General features: G+C 36.7%; 4 protein-coding genes and 1 long non-coding RNA gene across 6 annotated transcripts; 3 read left to right on the top strand and 2 right to left on the bottom strand.

Annotated features, from left to right (window-relative positions):
- The first annotated feature begins 246 nt into the window (after window positions 1-246).
- Window positions 247-3,556, top strand: LOC121789120 (polyol transporter 5-like). Its single transcript, XM_042187640.1, has 3 exons — window positions 247-435; window positions 548-910; window positions 2,345-3,556. Exons 1-3 carry the CDS (start codon window positions 288-290, stop codon window positions 3,403-3,405), a joined length of 1,572 nt encoding a protein of 523 aa, XP_042043574.1. The 5' UTR covers window positions 247-287; the 3' UTR covers window positions 3,406-3,556.
- Window positions 3,557-7,032: 3,476 nt separating this feature from the next.
- Window positions 7,033-7,562, top strand: LOC121789122. The gene is made up of 3 exons (XR_006047979.1): window positions 7,033-7,124; window positions 7,224-7,272; window positions 7,371-7,562. It is a non-coding gene; the product is annotated as an uncharacterized LOC121789122 (long non-coding RNA).
- A 3,975-nt stretch (window positions 7,563-11,537) lies between these two features.
- Window positions 11,538-14,899, top strand: LOC121789118 (TLD domain-containing protein 2-like). 2 transcript variants are annotated; one of them, XM_042187637.1, is made up of 8 exons: window positions 11,538-11,868; window positions 12,679-13,143; window positions 13,239-13,311; window positions 13,395-13,475; window positions 13,590-13,653; window positions 14,020-14,107; window positions 14,421-14,504; window positions 14,631-14,899. In XM_042187637.1, exons 2-7 carry the CDS (start codon window positions 12,713-12,715, stop codon window positions 14,467-14,469), a joined length of 786 nt encoding a protein of 261 aa, XP_042043571.1. In that variant the 5' UTR covers window positions 11,538-11,868; window positions 12,679-12,712; the 3' UTR covers window positions 14,470-14,504; window positions 14,631-14,899. The 2 variants fall into 2 exon arrangements, with proteins under 2 accessions (XP_042043571.1, XP_042043570.1); XM_042187636.1 differs by having other exon boundaries at window positions 11,540-11,868; window positions 12,674-13,143.
- Window positions 14,900-14,987: 88 nt separating this feature from the next.
- Window positions 14,988-17,530, bottom strand: LOC121789119 (ABC transporter I family member 10-like). The gene is made up of 5 exons (XM_042187638.1): window positions 17,246-17,530; window positions 16,885-16,971; window positions 16,247-16,372; window positions 16,042-16,164; window positions 14,988-15,303 (listed from the first exon to the last, which is right to left on the bottom strand). The coding sequence occupies exons 1-5, from the start codon at window positions 17,513-17,515 to the stop codon at window positions 15,094-15,096; spliced, it is 816 nt and encodes a 271-aa protein (XP_042043572.1). The 5' UTR covers window positions 17,516-17,530; the 3' UTR covers window positions 14,988-15,093.
- A 307-nt stretch (window positions 17,531-17,837) lies between these two features.
- On the bottom strand, window positions 17,838-23,005 carry LOC121789121 (phosphatidylinositol 4-kinase alpha 1; the record flags this gene model as incomplete). Its single annotated transcript, XM_042187641.1, is given in 13 exon segments — window positions 17,838-18,319; window positions 18,406-18,567; window positions 19,004-19,212; window positions 20,068-20,208; window positions 21,092-21,231; window positions 21,234-21,286; window positions 21,367-21,383; window positions 21,385-21,530; window positions 22,049-22,112; window positions 22,195-22,223; window positions 22,226-22,271; window positions 22,740-22,888; window positions 22,891-23,005. Coding segments are annotated over 13 exon segments (1,530 nt in total), but the record flags the coding sequence as incomplete, so codon positions are not given.
- Between the last annotated feature and the right edge of the window lie 126 nt (window positions 23,006-23,131).

The following is a 23,131-nucleotide window of genomic DNA, read 5'->3' on the forward strand; positions in this document are numbered from 1 at the left end:
TTTTTGGTTTATCCCAACTAAGATGACTCATTACTAAAAATGCAAACACCTTTCTCTCTACTTTATTCTCCCTCTTACTTTACTCTCTTCACTTCACACTCAAAATAAAGTTGTATAAATTCTCGTGCCGCCCAAGGAAGGGGTCATCTTCCTTGGGACGGAGGGAGTACTATTTTGTTCACATTCCCACTCTCTCTCTTCTATATAAATCCATCCCACATGCACCACTCACAGCAAAGCCTCTTATCCTAACCACCAAAATTCCAATTTCAAACACCGCCACTCTCATGGCTGAAAAGAGACCGGAGAATAACGGTGCCGCCACCGCCACCGCCATCGAATCCCAACTACCCACACCCATAAAACCAAAGAGAAACAAATATGCTTTGGCTTGTGCTTTCTTGGCTTCCATGACCTCCATCTTACTTGGATATGGTACATCAATTTCCCTTATAAAAATTCTCTTTACTAATTAGTTTCAACATTTACTAGTATTTTTTTTCCTTTTTTCACAAAAAAAGTAATTAAAATATTTTGGTACATGCAGATATAGGAGTAATGAGTGGAGCCATAATCTACATAAAGAGGGAAATTAAAATGACAGACGTACAAAAAGAGGTGATAATGGGAATTCTCAATGTCTACTCGCTACTCGGCTCCGCCGCCGCCGGCCGGACCTCCGACTGGCTGGGCCGCCGCTACACAATCGTCTTCGCCGGAGCTATTTTCTTCGTGGGCGCACTGCTCATGGGATTCGCCACCAACTACGCCTTCCTCATGGTCGGCCGCTTCGTTGCCGGCATAGGCGTCGGCTATGCGCTCATGATAGCGCCCGTCTACACGGCGGAGGTCGCCCCGGCCTCCGCCCGCGGCTTCCTCTCTTCCTTCCCGGAGGTCTTCATCAATTTTGGTAACTCTTTAATTTACTTTTTTTGCTAATTGTTTTATTAGTATTATTTTGGGGTTTGAGTACACTAGCGAAATTTTCAACGTGACAAAGTAAATAAGGATTTGGGTTTGTCTATTTATTTGAATTATGTGCTAATTGAGAAAAAAGTATACAACTCTTTTACTAAATATGAGCTTAAAAAGATTTTTGAATTACTTCTAACGGAAAAAAATATCCATTAGTCATTTCAGAAAAATACTACTCCACACAAACGAATTTGGAAAGGTTACGGAACTAAAGATTAGTTTATTTCATATTGGTTTCTAAATATGAACGTTAAATTTCTTTTTTTTAGAAAATATTTAATATTCAATTTCTAAATATACGTAGTGGTTTTGTTGTGAGTAAAGACAATGTTAAACAGTATTTATAAAAAAATAGTTGCCGAATCACAATTTATTAATTGTGGATTCAATTTATACTACTATATGTTTAAAATAGTTTCTATATCTTGTCTATGAGTACTATGCAATACATATATTTTTGTTTATATTTATACTACAATTTTAGGAACAATCATACGTGTATATTTATGTGTATGACAAGTTTCAGTTAGTTGAGATTATTTTATTTTAGTTCCGTTCCGGTTATTTCACGGAAGAATATTCAACGAATCAATGTAGGAAACGATTTGTTTGATTTTCTCCAATTGTTTTGAACTGTTAGAGAGATTTTGTAAACTTTATTTATTCAGCCTGTCGATGACTAAACTAGATGACAAAGATTGCATGTTTCTCAATGCATTAAATACACTAAAAATGATTCATTGTCGAAAATAATATCACAAAAGATTCCAATTTTGAGTCAATTTAATTTATCTAATTCCGGAAAAGGAGGCATATTTTCTAGCCTCATATTTTAAGTAGAAGAAAATTCTGCATTTCATGGGTCCAATTAATCGTCCACCCACATCTTGCAAAGACACGCGTGCACATCTCCATGGACACCTCGAGAGTCAATAATAAGAGAAAAAAAAAGTTAAGTAGAAGAAAATTCAGTATAAACATACCATGTGTGAGTTGTTGCAGACAAAAATCTTGAATTTGAGTTTATAATTAGAAATAAGGAAGAAACAAGTATATTCACTTGCCTTTTAAAAAAGGGGAGATAAGTAATAATATTATTATTTACTTTTATGATTTAAAGTCTCACTTTAATTTGATATAAATAGTTCTTATTTTTATACACTCCTTGTGTCTTACCGTCCCAAACTATTTACATCATTAAATAACAATATAAATAGATCTTATTTTTATACCCTCCTTGTGTCTTACCGTCCCAAACTATTTATATCATTAAATAACAAGTCACTTAGTCACCATTGTGTAACGAATCAGTAAGTATAAGTATATTGTTGTTTTTATTAGTAGTAGTAATATTTATTTTTAATCACAGGCATATTACTCGGCTATGTTTCAAACTACGGCTTCTCGAAGCTCCCCGCCGACATAGGATGGCGACTCATGCTCGGAATCGGCGCCATCCCTGCCGTCTTCATCGCCATCGGCGTCCTCGCAATGCCGGAGTCCCCTCGCTGGCTCGTAATGCAGGGCCGCCTCGGCGACGCCAAGCGCGTCCTCGACAAAACCTCCGACTCCCCCGCGGAGTCCAAGCAGCGCCTCGCCGAGATCAAGGAAGCCGCCGGCATCCCCGAGCACTGCACCGACGACATCGTGGCCGTCTCCAAAAAGAGCCACGGCAGCGGCGTGTGGCGCGAGCTCCTCCTCCACCCGACCCCCGCCGTCCGCCACATCCTCATCTGCGGCGCCGGCATCCACTTCTTCCAGCAGGCCAGCGGCATCGACTCCGTCGTCCTCTACGGCCCGGACATCTTCAAGAAGGCCGGGCTCGAGTCCGACACCGACCAACTGCTAGCCACCATGGCCGTCGGATTCACCAAGACGATCTTCATCTTGGTGGCCACCTTCTATTTGGATAAGGTCGGGAGGCGGCCGCTGCTCCTGTCCAGCGTGGCAGGGATGATCGTGTCCAGCATGGCGCTCGGGGCCGGGCTGACCGTTATTGACCACTCGGAACGGAGGGTGGGGTGGGCCCTAGCGCTCTCCATAACAACGGTTTTATCCTACGTGGCGTTCTTCTCCATCGGGATGGGGCCCATCACGTGGGTCTACACCTCCGAGATATTCCCTCTGAGGCTGCGGGCGCAGGGTGCAAGCATAGCTGTGGCAGTGAATCGCGTCACCAGCGGGGTGATTTCGATGACGTTTATATCCCTGCGTGACGCCATTACATATGGAGGGGCGTTTTTCCTCTACGGTGGGGTTGCGGTCGTGGCATTTTTGGTATTTTACACTTTGTACCCTGAGACGCAGGGGAAGACGCTCGAGGAGATGGAGGGCTTGTTTGGGACGTTTTTTAAATGGAGGACTACGCTTAAGGAGTTTGACGAGAAGAAGACCGAAAACGAGGGGCATATCCAAATGCGGAGGAATTAAAAGTGGTGGCGTGTAAATATAGGGCTCTGGCGAGGGCAAATTTGTCATTTCACTTGAGTGCGTTGTTTTTGCCTTCTTATTTCGTGTAGGGCTTTTAGCCCTTGGGTTTGCTTTATGCAGCTATACATGAATATCATAGTACTAATAATCATCTTCTTAGGGTTCGTTTGGTTTCAGTGATAGCCAAACATGGGTTTGAAGCTAGTAGACTCCAATAGCATGTTGGAGGATGGAGTTAACAATCACACCCTCGTGTTTGGTTGAAGAGATTCATATCTCGAGATTGTAACACCTTTGTTTGGTTTGGGTTGCATAAAGTATAGATAGGCAATACGGAATGACGGTTTTGTCCTCAAATATTTGTTAAAAATCCCAATTTGCCCTCGTCATCCCTAAATTGGGGCTGCCAATTTAATACTCGTCAATAGGATAGAAGCTTGGACTGCGGAGTATTCCCCAACGCATCTTCAGTACTGAAAATGAGCGCTCAATAACATTCCGAGCTTTAGAGTGCTTCAAATTGAACAATTCCTCGGGCGATTGAGGTGCCTGAGCGCCATTACCCCACTCCTTCAAATGGTACCGGACGCCTTTGTACGGTGTGATGAATCCCCTGCTGTTGGCATATGCATTGTCGCAGAGGTAATAACAATCTACCAATGAGAACAAATGTCAAAAGGTGATTAAGCAGCCAACCAACTATACAACAATGAAAAAGAGTTTGACCTTTAGGTATTTTAAGCCCGAGGGACCGGCTAATGGCATCGCGTAATATTCGGGAATCACCAGCTGAACCTTCCCATCCTGGCAGCACGTAAACGAACCGAAGGTAGCGATCACACACTGCAAGTGTATTTGTTGATATTTGCCCCTTCCTGTTACGATAACGTGGTGCGTCAGCTATGGGCACGCGCACGTGTATGTATGTTCCATCTAAAGCTCCTAGACAACCCTACAATGTCAACAGTTGGAATAGCATTAGTATACCGTATAATACACCTAACTTGAGATTACACATACCTTAAAACACTTCCATCGTGAGTCCGTGCAGTCATCCCCAACCGGTTCAGGTTTAACCAAAAAAATGTCATGCAAAGTAAGCACCCCACGTAGCACAAAATGAGTGTACTTAGAAACTGTTTCAGAAGAACGCATGAAATCGTGTCCTACAACCCGTGTCTTTTTGTGGTGGGCCAAAATGGACAAAAACATAGCAACTTGTTCCTCAACGGTGACAAATTTTTGGTCGACTAATCCTACTCGGTCCCGTAGAATGCGACACAATCTACCGAAAGTGTTTCTATCCATACGCAAATTGTCCACGCAGGAACGATCAGAAACCCAGACAAGCCTATCCATCTGCTTTACATGTGCCGGAATGGCTTCAATCATAGCCTTGGTAATTAATCCCCCCACCCTCCGTTTCCTTTTTTGTGATTTGGATCTGGCCAAATTGATAAACATGGTGACTAGAAGCATGTTCATCCGATGATTTCTCAGTATTTCCTCAAGTAAGATCAATAGCTCTGTTGGTTCTGTTCTTGCAATCTACACGAACAATTTGCACAAGATTCCTCAAATTGAAATACACACCACAACACCATGACATTGGACATAATAATCACTGCAGAAGCATCACATAAACATTAACATTGAATCATAAATCAATTGCATAAACCTATTTGACAGAGCCTCAAATCCATGAAACTTTATGCAACAAAAAACATACAATAACCCCCTATCACAAACAAATATGCAAAACATAATAGGCTGTATTTGTGAAGGCCGGTCTGTCTACGCAGAACTCCATTCTCGTTTAAGAACAAAACCAATTCCATTCAGTTTATGCAACAAAATTAATACAATAACACCCAAAATTATTTAACAGCACACGTTCGGCAGTTTATGCTCACATTGCGAAGGCCATGGGAATGAACACATTGAACTCAATCTTATCATTAACCGAATTGGCTGGAGTAATTTCAATCTCGTCAGAGTACACATTTTTCGGGATCGGATTTTTGAAGAACTTACCTTCTGAACAACGTCTTGGTCGGCCATGGCTCTTCGTCGTCCGATTTAGCCCGAACCCTCACTTGCAACCTGCAAATACACGCAGGCGCGGTGAGAAATTCAAATAGTAGTTCAACCATCTCAATTCGGGAACCAACACATGAAAAACAGGCTTATCGTGAACTTTTCAATTACAGCCTCTCACTGATTTCGGCGACCTCTGGAAATTGTTGCTCAAATGTGGAAGAGGTAGATGTAGATGGAGATGGAGTAAATGAAGGGGTATTGGAGTCAATTGATGCAAAATTTGAAATCTTCACTTTGTTGATTGCGTACAATCGCACGTCGAAGCACCGATGGAGTTATCGGTTTTTTGGAGATCCATAACTCAATCCGAGCCGGGTCGTTAGATTGAAGATGCGGGTCAGAGTGATTGCTATCATGCCAACCAAACATGGAATAGAGGGTGGATACAAATGACTATCTATGGCTATCAATGAAACCAAACGAACCCTTAATGTGTAAAAAGTGAGGTAGTGACAAAATATACAGTATACATTTTGTTGATCCAAGAATATTCAAAAGTATTTTCGAAATAAAACAGATTAACATCATATATATATATATATATATATAGGGTCTTGTTAGGTTGAGATTTTTTAGCTTAATTGAGAATTGAGATGCATTTTCAGCCACTCATTTTGAAATGTCAACTACAAGTAGATTATGTCAACTAAGGGGTATTATCGTCATTTCATTTCAATAGCCAGAATATCAAATGTCAACAACTCGTATTAAAATGTCAACAACTAAAAAAATTTATTTTTTTTAATTTTTTTAATTTTTTTTAATTTTTTTTAAATTTTTTTAAAATTTTCGCGCGATGTCAACTACTGAGACATTATGTCAACTACGATGTGTAGTCTGCACATCAAATGTCAATAGCTCTGCACATCAAATGTCAACAGCTTAAAATTGACATTATATATGTGTAGTTGACATGAATTGTATATGTAGTTGACATTATATGTGTGTAGTTGACATGAATTGTATATGTAGTTGACATTACATGTGTGTAGTTGACATGAATTGTATATGTAGTTGACAAAAAAAAATTAAATAAATAAAATAAATAAAAAAATAAAAAATCGAAAAAAAAATAATTTTTTTAAAAAAAATAAAAAAAATATTTATTAAATAAAATATATGATGAAATTACAAATATGCCCTTTCACAATTAATTAATGTAAAAATATTTTCCATGTGGCAAATTCTGGACCACTCATTTAATAAAAAATGAGTGACTGATAATGCATCTCAATTCTCAATTAGGCTAAAAAATCTCAATTGATCACAACCATATATATATATATATATATAATAGAACAAAAGATATAAAAAGGAAATGAATACATCCATATATATATATATATTCATATCCTTTTTACATATTTTGTTCTATTGTTCTTTTTAATCTCGTCCATTCAATTTCAAGATTTGATAGCCCAAAATAATGCCTCATGAATTTAAATTTAATCATTAAAAAAATTGAAAAGGCTAAATTTGGTATACACAAAAGTGTTTGTTATGGTAATTTCCTTGATTTTCTCATCCAAAATCTCAGCGGTTTCTGTCAATGATTGCACGATGCAATCTGTCGTTTCTCCCTTACATTCCAGCGTTTGTTCTCCATTCAACACATGAAGGTTCCAAAATCGTTTCTATTTTTCGTAATTGAAGAAAACCGTTTGATTATTAATTCTCTAACAATACCGATTTGAAGAATACCTGCTTGCGTTTTACAGCATCGGAGAAGAGGCAACGTGTTCCATCGGCATACAACTGTTTCATAAAGTAAGTTCATTTCACAATATCCAAATCCAAAAATAATGAAGTTTATTTATTTTCCAATTTAATTTGCTTCAACATCTATATGTATAATAACTTTGCAGAGAGGAGATTCAGAGGATAAGATTATTAAATTCGATGATGGATTTCATGCCTATTGTCCACTCGCTCTGTATTAATTTTGTGGGATTGATAATACTCCATATATATGTTCACTAAAACAAAATTTGGGTTTGATGTATCCCTGTTGGTAAATTAATGTAATATGTTCTCCCTTTTTAATTTGATTTTAATCAGTTGAGAGTTCTGAAGTCTTATGTATTTTTTTTCATGCAATGATTTTCGAGGCTAGTTGTTTACAGAAATTTCCAGTTGCTTGAGTAATTCATTGTATTTTATGTTTTGTTTTGTTACACAAATTAGTGAGTAAAATATCAATCCACGTTTCTTGTTTTTACCCAAGTGTTTACCAATCATTGGAGTTTATTCATCTAGGGTGTACGAAATTAAAGCATCAAGATTGTATTTTTTTAACGGATGCGCATAATGTACATATGTGATTGTGTAATGGTTGTTTTATGTGAAATAATGGACGATTTGTGAGCTGTAATGTAATTGTTTGTTGACCAGTGTAATTTACGCGGCCGAGATTGATTGTTCGGTGCACGTTTATTGTTTTCCCAAGAGTTTAGCAATCCTTGGGGCTAGGGTGTAGTACGCATTGAGTCCACGAGTTTCAATCATTCATCTAAGGTTTAGGAATCATATCCGCTAGGTAGTAGTTTTTAACTGATATACATAATGTGCATATTATAGTATATAATGGTTGTTTTAGGTTGTGTAATGCGCGTTTTTTGATATATAATGTACTTTTAACTCACCAATTTAATTTAAGTTTGGCTGTGTTTGATTGTTCGGCGCACGTTTCTTGTTTTCCCAAAGGGTTTATCAATTATTGGGGCTAGGGTGTAGTATGTACTAATTCTTAAAACCGTCGTCAAAGTACACGAGTTTCAGTCATTCATCTAGGGGGTAGAAATTATATCGGCTAGGTAGCAGTTTTTAACTAATACACATAATATACATATTATATTATATAATGGTTGTTTTAGGGTTTATAATGCACGATTTGTGATCTATAATGTACATTTTTTCTGACCAGTTCACTTTAATTTTGGCCTGGTTTGCTTTTTCGGCGCACGTTTCTTGTTTTCCCAAATGGTTTAGCAATCATTGGGGCTAGGGTGTAGTGTGTACTAAGTAACAAAATCATTACCAAACACCACTAGTTTCAGTCATTCAACGAGGGTTTAGATATCATCTCGGCTAGGGAGTAGTTGTTTCTGATTCACATAATGTACATATTATACTAAATAATGGTTGTTTTAGTATCAGTAATGGAGTAGACATGAGATATAATGTATATGTTTGCTGAGCCATTTTTTTCTCGCTTTTTGTATAGTTGTGGTTGTACAAAAACCAAGGGCCACGCTAGCAGCTCAGCCAGCCGTCTGATTTCCAAGAGATGCTACTAGGCCTCTTAGACGGTGTAAGGCGTGCGATGAGATGGGCCATAACGACTCAAGAAATTGTCCAATGCTTAAAGAGATGGTGATGGAGAAAGAGATGCGGAAGGGCAAGAGGCCAGCTTGATGTCTTTTTAGTTTTTTAGTCGGATTAGTCGTGTGATTCAATTGGTGGTCTTAGTATTATTAGTATTCACACTGTGAACATTTTATACATTTTATTATTGCATTATTAATCTGTTTTCGTCCATTATCGTTAAAGAATTTCTTCATTATTGGATTCTAGCACTTCAATTAATCTACATAGATGTTCCATTGCAGTTCATTATTAGCCACATTATCTACATTATACGTTGCTTTATCTACATTAAAACGCACTTAATGTGTTGTACACATTATGTTTGCATTTGTAATCGGTTGTCGGTCATTATTGGTAAAGAAGTTTTACAATATCGGAGTGCACTGGACTCAATATAGTTATTCCATTACAGTTCATTATTAGACACATTATGTATATTATACATTGCATTAGGAAACCTATAATGTACATTGTTGGCCTTTAAATTTTACATTATTATGCACACGCACTTAATGGATTGTACATTATGAATATACTACTGCTACGACCAATACTATCATTATTGGGTTATTTATATCCATTACTTTCAGTCTATTGGTCATTATTGTTAAAATAAAGTTAACTCTATCTACATGATTTTATTCCTATTTTACGTTTCTATGGAGCGATGTTTCAATATTCTTTAAAGTAGAATAATTAAATGTGCCGAGTTAATGTCATCAAACACTATCACCAAAGAATTGTTTCTGTTTGCAAAAAGCACATAACAAATGGTTCAAAAGATACCAAGCCACAATTCGGCTGTGTCCACTTTCCAACACGAGTTCTATAAAAAACCCGACAGTTTAAAGAACCACTCCAGCTAATAAATATCCACTCAACAACCATAGCCTCACTCACCCCAGCCTACATGTTCACTCACTCCAGCCCATAATGGTCGACCCACTCTTCAGGCGTTGTACTTGGCCCTGCCTCGGCCAATCTTTCCATCAATTTCGTGGCTAGTGCCACGGGTATTATGTCATCGACAACATCGTGTATGTCCAGTCGCAGCTGCTTCTCTGCTGTGGGATCGTCAACATACAACATCAGAACATTATTATAACGAACATAATAATGCATAATATTTGATATATAATGTACCAAATAAATAATGCACAGTACCAAATAAATAATGTACAGTTTCAAACAAATAATGTACATGCAAACTTTTAAGTTATGGTAAGCAGCAATTCGCCCATATACACAATAATTCTCATAATGCCTACTACATTGCAAATGATGACAACTACTTGATACATAATGCACAACCTCCGTCAAATAATGCACATATTTATATTCCATTCACCAATTTTCCCACACCAGCCAGTAAGCAGATACATAATGTAAAATACTTGACAAATAATGCATCACAGAACATAAATAATGTAATTTTTTATTCAACTAATGCGCACATTGATACTTCATTGAGTTAGTCTCCCATGTATAAGAGCACTTATAAAGGTAAAACCATACTACTCATAATGACAAAAGCAGCAATTCACCCATATACACAATAATTCTCATAATGCATACTATATTGCAAATAATGACAACTACTTGATACATAATGCTCAACTTCAATCAAATAATGCACATGTTTATATTTCATTCACCAATTTTCCCACACCAGCTAGTAAATAGAGAAATAATGGCAAAGACTAGATGCTCACTCACTCCAGCCCATAATGCTCCCCTATATTAGACTCGATATGATAAGTCTTAAATCACCTTTATGTATTTTCAAATTCATAGAGATGAAACTTTATTTCCAATTATGAAATGCTACTTTATTTCCTGTGAAAGAGGGCCACAGACGTTTCATATCCAACTTTTGTAAATGTTTCCTATTAAAAACCATTTTGAATAATTTGTGGATGTAATTTTGAGAGCTTTCGTTTTTATAAAATAATTGTCCCCAAATAAATGTGTCCTCAAACAACACTTTTTAAAACTAATCATTTTGTTGATTAATGATACTATTTCAGTTTGTTTTCATCGATAGAATACCTTTAAATTGCCACAAACTGGTATATCTTCGATTTATAGTTTAAGGAGAAAATTTTAATGAAAAATACTACTATTACTACTGAAAAGATTATAATTTATCTTTTTATTTGTGACTCGAATAATTGTTATTCAACACATAAATCCTTTACGTTGATAACTTAAACTAATTGAAAATAATAAATATATAAACAGCAATTATAATTATTCAACTGAAAGTATTTGTCTGTGAATTGGGATTACTCTAGTCGCTAAGATAAAGTCTGAAAACCTTAACGACCGAAGAACATTAACTAGAGAGGGTTATTTTAATTAAAAGTTACAAAAAATAATTACCTCTACTAGTACTATTATTTATTAATTACAACTTATATCTTGTTCAATTTTTATTCATCAGTTATCATTAAAATCTAATAATTCAAAATTAAAGTTCCATATTTAACTCAGTCGAATATTGATTTAATTATTTACTTAAAACGAGAATAAAGACGTACGGATATAGTTGTATATTTAACGTTGTATGAATTTTTAATGTTTATTCCTTTCTTTGGAAACAAGGATTAAAGGAATTAATTTCAAACAGGGGCGAGTGAAAAATTGACACCAATTTTCCGCTTCAATTGACATTTGACACGGATCGAGAACAGTCGGTGACTGCATCATCATTCCTTCTCAACATTCTTTCTTCCCTCAAAAATAGCTACTTTTATTAATCTTCCACATCACTTTTACCCAATTCTGGATCTGGGCTTCTTAAAATTCCAATCTTTTCAATTTCTTTCCCCCCTAATAAACAATAACCTGCACGGAATTCTCTACAAAAGGGGGGAAGAAAGGTATTGAAAGGGAAAGGGAAGAATGCATGTCATTAGAGACAAGGTTTACGATAAATTATCGAGTTTCTTTTCCGATTCGCAGACATCCAATGAGGTGGTAGATCAAGAACCTGAGGTACCTTTCATAGGCTTTTTCCTAAATATATTTTTGAATATATGAACGTGAGTTTGATTGGAATTGATTTTGAGCGATTTGATGATTTTGGCAAAAAAATCATATGATCCATGTGTTAAGGCTTTGAATTTAGATTTTTTTGGTGCAATACTGCAATGTGGTTGTGTTTTGAGATTTGTTTTGGTAATTAGATATGCTCTATTGGGAACTTTTTAGGTTTATGATGCAGGAATATTGCTCAATTTGATCCTGATTCTGTTAGGGCTTATAATAGGTTTGATCGAGCTGAAACACCTGAAAATGTCGAAATTAGAATTGTGATCTGGTGGGAAAAGGCAATGTCAATCAGCTTCCTTTTTTTCATAAATTCATCTATTTTTTGGTTAAATGACCTTGAAGGATAAATTCAGCTTAATACCTAATTCTTTAGTGATGAATGTACCTGGACAAGAATGTGAGTTGGACTTGAAAAGCTGTCTCGTTTGGTTCAACTGGAATTGTAATTAGATAAAAACTTTGATGTTATTGGAATTCTTGAATGTAAATGGAGAATTAATGTGGCGTTGGATAAACAAGAGTAGCTCTCTAGCTGGGATAATGTGCTTGATTATTCTTTCTTGAAATTTGAAAAGTGCTGATTATATTACATGTTGTTTGTTACTTTGTTATATTCTCGTGTGTTATAATATCTGAAGGCTTAAGCATCGTAAGTGATTCTGTAGTTGATATTCATTGTTTCTAGATTCTCGACAATTATCTACACTGTGCAGATATTTTTTTATAATACTAGGTTCTATATGTGTAGGCCAGGTTGCATGCTAAGAATGGAAAGTCGCCGTCTTCTATGCTTTCCTTTCTCCCCTCAGCCAGTTTCAGCTGGAACCGACCAAATGAGCAAGCTAACGGAGTTACGTCTACTGGTTCACAGTCGTTTCAATGGAGAAGTAAAAGTTTTTCTCTGAAAGATAAACCCTTGGATAGGACAGAAAGCTATGATGATTTTCAAAAAGAAAATAGTGGACATGGCTCAGTGAGGAGCCAGAATCTTGATTCATTTGGCAGCCAATTAGAAAATTCAGTACCTGATGCTGAGAGAAGCACTAGTAGTGGCTCTAGCTCTGATACATTTGAAGATGTCTTTACGCCACATAGTTTTGAGAAGTCCTTGCCCAGCTTTGTCGATGAATCTGTGTTCATCTCTCCAGATTTATATGAGTTCCTCGAGGCATCACTCCCTAACATAGTGAAAGGTTGCCAATGGGCTCTACTGTACAGGTAAAATCGATTTATATTTGTTGATACTGCATTCAGTTATGTAATTCACAATCAGGGCTTGATGTACGCTCTATAATTTACTGAATGAAGGGCAGTACGGCAAGACATGGCATATCACTAAACACACTTATCCGAAAGAGTGCTGATCTGAACGGTCCAAGTTTATTGGTATGTTGACCTGTATATCTACCTGCTTACAGATTTATTTGAAACTTCTAATCATTTAAAACTGATCCATACTTTGTCTTCAGATCTCCGGAGACAAGAAGGGTGCTGTATTTGGTGGCTTATTTGATTGCCCTTTAAAGGCTACTTCAAAAAGAAAATATCAAGTATGTCATATGCTTCTCTCAGCTATGGAAATCATGTTCTGAATTACTGTTTTCGAATTCCAGTACATTTGACCTTCTTACGCCGTTTATTACCTATTGCCCTCTACTTGACAGGGAACAAGTCAAAGTTTTGTTTTCACGACAATATATGGTGAATCAAGGCTATTCAGAGCAACTGGTAAGCACATCCCATTGTAACCATATTAAGAGTGTGCTTTATCTTAGCAGGATGTTACCCGGTTCACACGATTAATTCTTTGGATTCATAGATATTTTTATCATATGTGGACTACGGTTAGGTTTTACTTACGTAGATGCTAACTGTCTCTGAGGGTAACTAAAATGAACAAAAGATTGTGATTCATATTTAGAGGATGCGTGCTAGATTGCATTGTTGAAATGAATAATTTTTCATAAACATATATTTATAGTATTGCCTGATTGCTATGCTTAAACATCAATAGGAGTTCACTTGAAACATGTTGTATCGCTAGTCACTATTATAATCTCAGAACTGACTACCTTTATCCGTTTGTTTGTATAGGTGCGAATAGATACTTCTATTTGTGCTTGAATGATTTGATTGCTTTTGGAGGAGGTGCCAGCTTTGCTCTGCGCTTGAACGAAGATCTGTAAGTTCTTTTACCACATGGCTACGCACTTATGGGGTGTTTGGCTAAGTTTATTTGATAAAGCATGCCAACTCCTATATCCTATTTATAAGATTTTAGGCCTTTTTGTAAAATATGCTGTTGGATCTTGAATCCTTGATTGAGCTTAACACCATGTTAGTAATAGTAAAGGTGCAATTACAACTACTAGAAATAAAAGTGGTTTTCCTAGACAATAATTCTCTTTCCAATGAAGAAATGAAGAGCCCTCTTACATACTTTCAAGAAGAGTTTATAAGCTAGTCTCAGACTTATTTTTGCTCCTCCATCGTAGATTATCTGGAACCAGTGGACCTTGTGAAACATTGGGAACTCATGTTTAGCTCATGATCAAGAGTTTGTATTGAAGGATGTAGAGGTACTCATTCTAGCTATTTACCCTTCATAACTTGTATTTTAACTTAATGCATCTCAATGAGAATAGAAATACTTATACTAACAAATATACTGGTTTTTGCTGATCTTCTTGTTATTCCTCTTGCAGCTGTGGGGTTTTACACATGCATCTCAATACCTTACATGAAAGCAAAGCAAAAGACCACAGTTTGTTATTGTGTTGCAACTTTATACTATGGAAGACCAATTCTTTCATTTTAATTAATCTATTTTTTCTCCGAACATGTACAAGTAGGGCCATTACATGTGTAGTAGCCCAATTGGTTGGTAGAAATTAAACTCGATATTTATCTTGTGTTGTAATGAGCAACAATTCCTTACTAGTTTGACAGGTCTTATAATATCCAAATTTATATATTTATTCCTTTCAAATTTATAATTTTATAATATCCAAAAGCTTCGACGCTATATCATCATTAGCTACACTGAAAAAATCGATTACAGGTTTTGATAATTTGATGTATTATTGAAGAAATGTGAGAGTAGATATAGATGTATAACTACAGCTTATGCAAGAATCCAGTGAAAAGATACATGGCAATGCTAAATTTTCAAGAATTGATTTGCTTAATGTAAGAAGCTTGCTTAGACTCAACAAAATTCTTTATGGTTGAGGCATTGCCTTGTAAAACAACCCTTCCATCTTCCATGTAGACGGCACCATCTGCATACTCGAGTTCTTCTAAACGATGAGTAACCCACAATGCTGTAGTTCCTTTGGAACTAGCCACAGAGCTTTTAACTGCTTTTACAACCCCAGCCTATCAAAAAGTAGCAAATAATCTTTGTTCACATTTTGAATGATGCATCCTCAACATAGTAGGCTGATACATATACTGATATAAGCTAGAGTCCATGTTCAAATACACTTGGGTATGCAGCAATACTAGGTTAATTGCGACATCATATCATGTTAATCAACAATTATATGAAGCCATGACCTCAAATTAAGCAAGAATGTAGATCACAACAAAACTAACTTATTTGACATCTTAAGAATATACATATATCTAATGCTGAATATACTTAGATCGTTCTAACCACTATATTTTGATTCCAGGCAGCAACCTAAATGAATATCCTGAACTTAATAATATGTAAAGACCAATGCACATGCAGCCGTGCATATATCTTACCAGCCATATAGCTCAACATACCAATACAGGCAAAGTGAAAGTGTGAGGATGTGTTTTCCGTAGGATCATTACCAGTAGAAGTGAGTCCAACATCTGTAGGATAGGTGTGGATACCTCACCTTTCTTATTTTTGGTAAAAAATTTGGATATCTCAATTTTACTTTTCTGTGAAATGTTTTAAACTTGTGACTCTTCTATGCATTTTCAGGATTTCAGAGAGTGGCTTTGGTTATTTATTTTAGGATTTCACCCGTAGTCCAGTAATACTTTACTTCAGATAGCACAAGTTGTGAGAGACCATTAAATTCTTATCCCAGTCATTCCACAAACAACTGAAAAAAGAAACTAGGCCATTAGCCATACCTGATCATCTTCATCCAAGAATGATGTAAGTTCATCTAGTAACAATACTTTGCATGCTTCCGCCAGAGCGCCAGCTACAGCAACCCTTTGCTTCTGACCACCACTAAGGGTCTGAACGGGTCTCTAGATGTTTGAAAACAACAGTCAGATTTGCAGAAATATTTAGCTCATAAACATTAAAATAATTTATCTTATTTTGACATACTTTCAAATATTCATACATGCCTACAGCATCCAAAGCTTCAGCCACTCTAGATGTAATCTCATCATTGTCTATATTGAATTTGCCAAGGCCAAAAGCCACATCCGCCTCCACAGTGGGCATAACTACCTGCCAAAAGAATGGGGAGACTACAAAATGGCTTATAAAAATAATTTCTGACTTAACACAGATTTGACATGTAGCTACACATGGCCATTTCTGATGACAAAAACTGAAATGGTAGAAGCCCTTCAAAAGTTTAAGTTTTCTGACGTATCCTGTGCATTACCTAATTAGATCCACGACAATGCCTCCGTTTCTCTAATATTAACCATATATACAAGAGGAGAAGAAGTTAAATAAGTGTTTATCATGTAGCTCCTACATATTACTTGTTGAAGAATGATGGCATGTCCCATAATTTATTCCAACCAACATAAATCACAAGAGTCACAACAAACTGCACAACACCTTTGTAAAGTTTTCCTAAATATATTAGCTTAGTGTTCTAAAGTGCTGGTGGCTTATATCAAAACATTTTAACTTATGAAAAAGACAAACAAAAAGGGATTTATGGCAATCTGACTACACCAGAGAAATAATTTACAGGGTTACAAACGTGACATGTACTTGATCGTTACCTGATGATCAGGATTCTGGAATACAAAACTCCTGGGCTTCTTCACATGCAAATACCCACCACCTGGATTCAATAAACCACCCAAAATCTGCAATGTGTTGTGTTTAAATTAAGAAATTAGGGTTCATGAGATTAGAGAAATATCAATTCCCCAATATCGCAACCTCACACTTCCCCATACATGTTTGCATCATAATACATCATGCACAGAGGTGAAACAGCACGCAAATAAAACAAATTAATGCTAATTCCAATATAGGTATCTCCCCAAATATCCAGGAAATAAGTTGCCTAGAATTTCAACAAACAATTGACAACAATATACACACATTACATGCGTCAAAAATCAAATCGTTATATACCTTTAGAAGTGTAGATTTCCCGCAGCCATTGGGACCCAGAAGCATCCAGAACTGGCCGGAGGGGATGGTGAGAGAGCAATCGTTGATAATAGGGACAAAATTTCCCTGCCGAGTCCTGACGGAGTAGCTTAGATTCCGACATTCTATTGCTGTGCTGTTAGCAACTGCGGTGGAGACGGAAGCTGCGGCGTAATTTTCTCCGGTAGAGTGAGCAAGGGGAACCGGAAATTGCACCGCCGCTGTGGCGCGAACCACGGCGGTGGCATTCATTACGATAAATATTTGTTATAATAATAAGAAGGTTATATATTTATTTGACTCATATGCTGCGATGATTTTTAAGATAAAATATACTCCCACTCTGCATTGTTTGTCTACGATTTTTGCTTATTTCAAATTTAGCATACTTTTATCTCTTTATTACCAAAGCAATTAATAATTCCCAACAGAAAATATTAATAAGGTGTTTATATTCTGACTTCGAAATTAACATGACATATTTTAAGTATTTCACTAGTTTAGAAACAAGTAGGATGGATTAGTATGAAATCATAACATCAAATATAAGTGGAACGAAATAAATCGAGCTACATTTTTACAAGTTGATGGATCACACCACACATCGCAACTCTGTTTCTCAGTTCTATCTGAAAAGGTTTAAACGAAACCACAAAAAATATAAATTAAATAAATTAACAGGAGCATCGATCCCCAGCAAAATAAATAGCACCTATATTTCGTGGTTTTCTCCTCATTTCCCAGCTACAAGATACAAGCGTCAAAAACCATAACGAGACCAAGATTATACAACTTCCTCATTTCTCAATGCCTTGCTGGAGATATTGAATCAAATCGTATCCAGCCGTCGTCCACTTATTGTAGGCATCGGTGCATATGCGAATCATAAAATTGGCTGCTTCGCGCTCGCTCATCTCTGGATGGAACCTCTTTCGAAGATTTCCAATAGGATCTCCTCTGCTGAAGCAAGGCAACCCGCTGTCGAGCATCATGGCCACTGTACTTAGGATCCCATCCATGTAGCGTCGTGCAGCAAGGTAACCCTTTACACACAAGCTGTGCAAGGAACGATGACAACGTTAGCTAGCATCAAGCATAATTCTTGAAAAGAGAGACAGACCAAGATATTACTAACACATTACCTTACGAACTGGTACCACGTATCACTTTTCATCACCCCTGATGGGTCGAGTAGTTGAGTCATCTCGTGACTCAGTTTGAAGTGAGCACTTTCAAACCTCATGTTTCCACCAGGAGAAGTTTCCAAGATAAAACCAAAATCAATATGAACGAGCCTACCTACACTGCATTCGCAAAGAATCGCAACAGGCTTAGTATAATGTAAAAGGTATATATTAAAACTAACTGCACAACTGAACCAACATAGATTTTCATGCTATATAAGTTGACTGTCAATGGATTTTAATCATCAATCACATTTTTTTCACTCTGAATCATCATAGAGGCTGTAAATCTGTAATGCATCCTGATAACATGGTGTGTCTAATCCTTCAACAAAAAAATAATTTCCATCTCCTTAGGATAGATCAAAATATTTGTAGAATGTAAGAAAATAAAGCACAAGATGATTCATGCCAAAAAATAATGGCAATCTAAATACTGAACTTTGGAGACTAAAAGGATGGAATTGTGAACCACAGAATCCATCTATGGATTTAAAATGACCAAGTAAAGCTTTGGGTTATTGTATTTTAAGCATTGATGCGCATATGCACTTACCTGTCAAACAAAAGATTCCCATTATGCCTATCTTTTGGTTGAAGCAAGAGGCTAGCAACTGCATATCCAGCACTGCTAATGAGAAAATTCTCCCTAGCAGTTTCAAAGCTGGGTGATCCAACTGGCCCAAAGTCCTGTTGAAATATCTCATATAGACCACCATCAGTGGTCTCGCCCATCTGACTCCTACTTCGAGAATTAGGCACAACCTGTCAAGCATATAAGTAGAAAATTTAGGGCAAACAATGATAGGAAGCGGATATGAGAACATGTCAAGCTATTTAAGGGAATTGCTTCAGAGCTCGGCATCCATAGCTTATTCAAGAAGATGCAGTGCAGATACAGCATAGAGTACCAGCTTCTTCAAAACAATAAGTAATGTAAGTTAAATTTCCTTCTCGACAACACACAAGCCTTTACATTTTTTCAACCATATAGGACACCAACAATACATGTCAAGCATCTTTATTAGAATGGCATTTGGTTAATTTTTTAAAATAGATTGCCTCATGACACTTTTCAAAATGAGCAATAACTTAAGTAATAATGCTGATTGGTACAATGGAGTAATCCTGAATACATCCTGAGAGTTTCTACTTAATATTAGTGTGCCTCATACTTTGTCTTTGTGAACAGCCATGTGCAAGTGAACCAGTTATTTAATATTCTCTTTATGGCCTCACAATCATGTTTGATCCATTAGAATGAGAGTCCCATTTTCTAAGAGTCCAATAGACAATTGTGCTTGTGTCGCTAATCATCATTCTGAGTTTCACGCCTAGAACAGTTTAGTTTTGGTGCTTGCACAAATAAAATGTGTTCTGCCATATGAAATAAAACAGTATAGTCGACAAATCTCTTATTTTGTTAACTAATTCACCAAGTGGCGAGGTGCACATTAATATATTATTCATAATATTAAAGAAAAGCAAATTAGAAAGAAAGATAAAAGGCAATAGATGCATGATGAGCATTAGATTGTGAAGAAATCATCTGGTAAAAATTCAGGGACATGCCAAAAAATTGTTCATAGAAGTATAATGTAATAGATGACGTTGACACACCTCAATAATTCCTCTCTCTGGGCCAGTTGGGAGTACTCCATAAGGAAACACATAGAGACTAAGATCAACAGCTTCAAAGATGTCCTTCAAAAGTGAAATAACTTGCAAAGCAAGTACATCTTGTCGGCAGTCATCTCCAACCTACAAGCAAACCAGTTGCATCAGGATACGAACCATGTATTTTCAGATATGCTTATCTACTTCTCTTTGCTACAACTAGGAAACAAATTAACACAGATACTTTCTTAATTGCATGCAGTACTAAGCCATGCTGCAAACCACATAAAGAAGATTAACGCATGCATAATCTTAGAAGGAGAGAACAAATCAGACAGCAGACACACACAAAAGAAGTTGCATCCTTATTTCAAATCACTTACTGCCTAGAATGCCTCTTAAACAGTTTTCTAGTGAGGTCTTGGTTCATTACGTGCTAGGTTGCAAGATAACCAGCATTTCCACATAGCAGATAGTAAAGCACATAGTCCAATTAGGAAGGATATAAAATCAGAGTATGAGATCATTAAGAAGTGCACCAAAAGATATGGGTATAGCTGAGCCAGGATGTATGGCTAAAAAGCTGCCTACATGGTCCCACATTAGTAAATCACAAAATAAAGATTTAGGTTCAAGGGCCCCACATGTATATATATTTAAAGTCTGCACAAACTTTGCAACAGATAGCCTCAGGTCAAATACACAACTGCCTTTACTTCATAACTTTGATGTGTCTTCTTTACTTAGCTATTGTTCTGTCATAAGATCTTCCTGTTGTTGCTAATACATCAACCACTTTTTGATCTTATCTTCATCAACCACTATTGTTCTGTCCTTATAAACTATAAACAGGTATTGTGTGCCTAGACAAACTCCAGTAGCCATTAGTTTTGATCCAAACTTGAATTGAACTATGATAGCATTCAAATACATACAAGCTCACTGGTCCAACGGATCAGCAGTTCATGGAGTTAATACCTTGAGATGAACTATGCTAAGCACCCAATCCATTCAGAATGTCACATACCTTGAAAATACAAGCTTGAGGCTTTATATCATTATGATCCCCATCCCGGTCCACGACATTGAATGTTATCATTATAGGGACTTTTGCTGCTGATTGTAAAGGTATTCCACTATCAACCTGTATACCCCTTACAAGTTGCCGGGAGCTGTAGGTAGGTAGAGGTCATCTCCATCAACTTGGATTTTCTCCAATTCTCTATCAATATTAAAATAAATATCTTGCCATTAACATTAAATAGGAGAAACAACAAGCAAAATTTGAAGTGTAATTCCTACTTTCTTATGCCAGCTCGCCCTATCCTCTTTTGGAATTGGAAAGAGGACACCGGATATAGATGTAACCTTGTCAAAGAAATCAAATTCTCTTTGAAAAATAGCACGCGCTTTGGGACTGAAACCATCAATTATTTTTTCTCTTACTACTGGAAGCAAAGCTGAAAGGCGACAGTCTGGAGAAAAAGAGAGGAAACAATTAATTATGTGCCCTACTCCCATATAAATAGGTGAGATCCTGTCCCAATTCGGAAAACATAATCCTATCCCAATTAGGAAACATAATCTATACAGATTCAAGGCATACTAACAAGTATAAAAAAGACCACAGCTTCAGAACTAAACTAAGATAGAAATTGTGAAACAGAAACTGATTACTAAAGTATTTCCAAGGGAAACTATCATACTTGAGGACTGTTATAGAATGGATATATTGCAAGCCATCTATGATCAATCAACAAACAAAATCAATCTTCATATATGTGACTATATATGACAATCATATAAAGAAGTGCTTGGAATTCTGCAGAGGATATAACATGCAGAAACATCTATGCTCTATGACTATTAACATAATTATCATGGATTTAGAAAAATACACACTAACGATTATAATGACGAATGTGTAATAAAAAATGTATTTTGTTCTTTCTGCATCAGAAGAAGTATACCGTGGGCGATGGCAAAGGTGCATCTTTTGCCCCTGCTCCTGCCCCGGCCCCTGCCTCAGGAACACAGGCTTCTTCACCCTGTAAGGAAAATCCTGTCATAAATAACTCGAACAATAGATAAATTGCATAATATGCTGTATACCATCAGTAATATTTTCACCTGTAAGTGCCATATCAGAATATGGGCAAGATATCACTTCGTTGAGCAGCTCTAAGAAGGTAACCCTCGACCAACTTCTGCATAATTGCTAACATGTAAAGTACATTTCTGATATAATATTCAAGGTAAAGTGAGAACGCTAAAAAATTTTCTTATTGAGTGATGATTTCAAGTAAGATCATTTTCTTAACATGCAAATACTAGTAGTTTCTATTATACTCCCTCCGTCCCACTCAAGATGTCCACTTTCTATATTTGGAAATAAATCTCTCTCTCTCCTCTCTCATTAAAATATTCAATCACCTTTTCCACTCTACTTTGTCACAAAAAATTACTCCCCTAAAACTTTGTGCCACTCAAGAATGTGGACATCTGAGTGGGACGGAGGGAGTACATATCAAGGGCGACTCAAAAGACATGGACACATGGCACCAAACTAATAATACCACCTAGCTTGCAGTTTTAATATGTAGACTTCTTTACTTCACAATATCACTCTGCTATATGCCACCAAAATGCAATCACAAGAAAGCAAGCCATCATACCCCTTCATCATGTCTTAGTGCCTGCACCAACTGAGGCATAAAGAATGTCACTCTATCAGGAGGATAAGATTCCAACACCCTGAGAACATAAGCCATGACTCGAGGGTGGCCTTTATATGCTGGGGTAAGGAACTCTAAAGCTTGCGTATTGAACAAGCTGCCCAGTGTGGTAATTGTTGCAGAAGTGTTGAATTGTCGTCTACCGCTTTGGGGGTTATGAAATAAGGCAAAGCTTCTGGAATACTGCGAATCTCCGTTATATGTGACTAAGAAGAAGAAAAACAATGCACAGGTTAAAACCATGTCAAAACAAATTAATAAGATGGAAAATACAACCAACATATGTGATGTGTTTTGACATGAAAAGTCATCTACATCTTTCAGCTTATACA

The sequence above is a fragment of the Salvia splendens genome, unplaced genomic scaffold (assembly GCF_004379255.2).
Source record: "Salvia splendens isolate huo1 unplaced genomic scaffold, SspV2 ctg145, whole genome shotgun sequence".
NCBI lineage: Eukaryota > Viridiplantae > Streptophyta > Magnoliopsida > Lamiales > Lamiaceae > Salvia > Salvia splendens.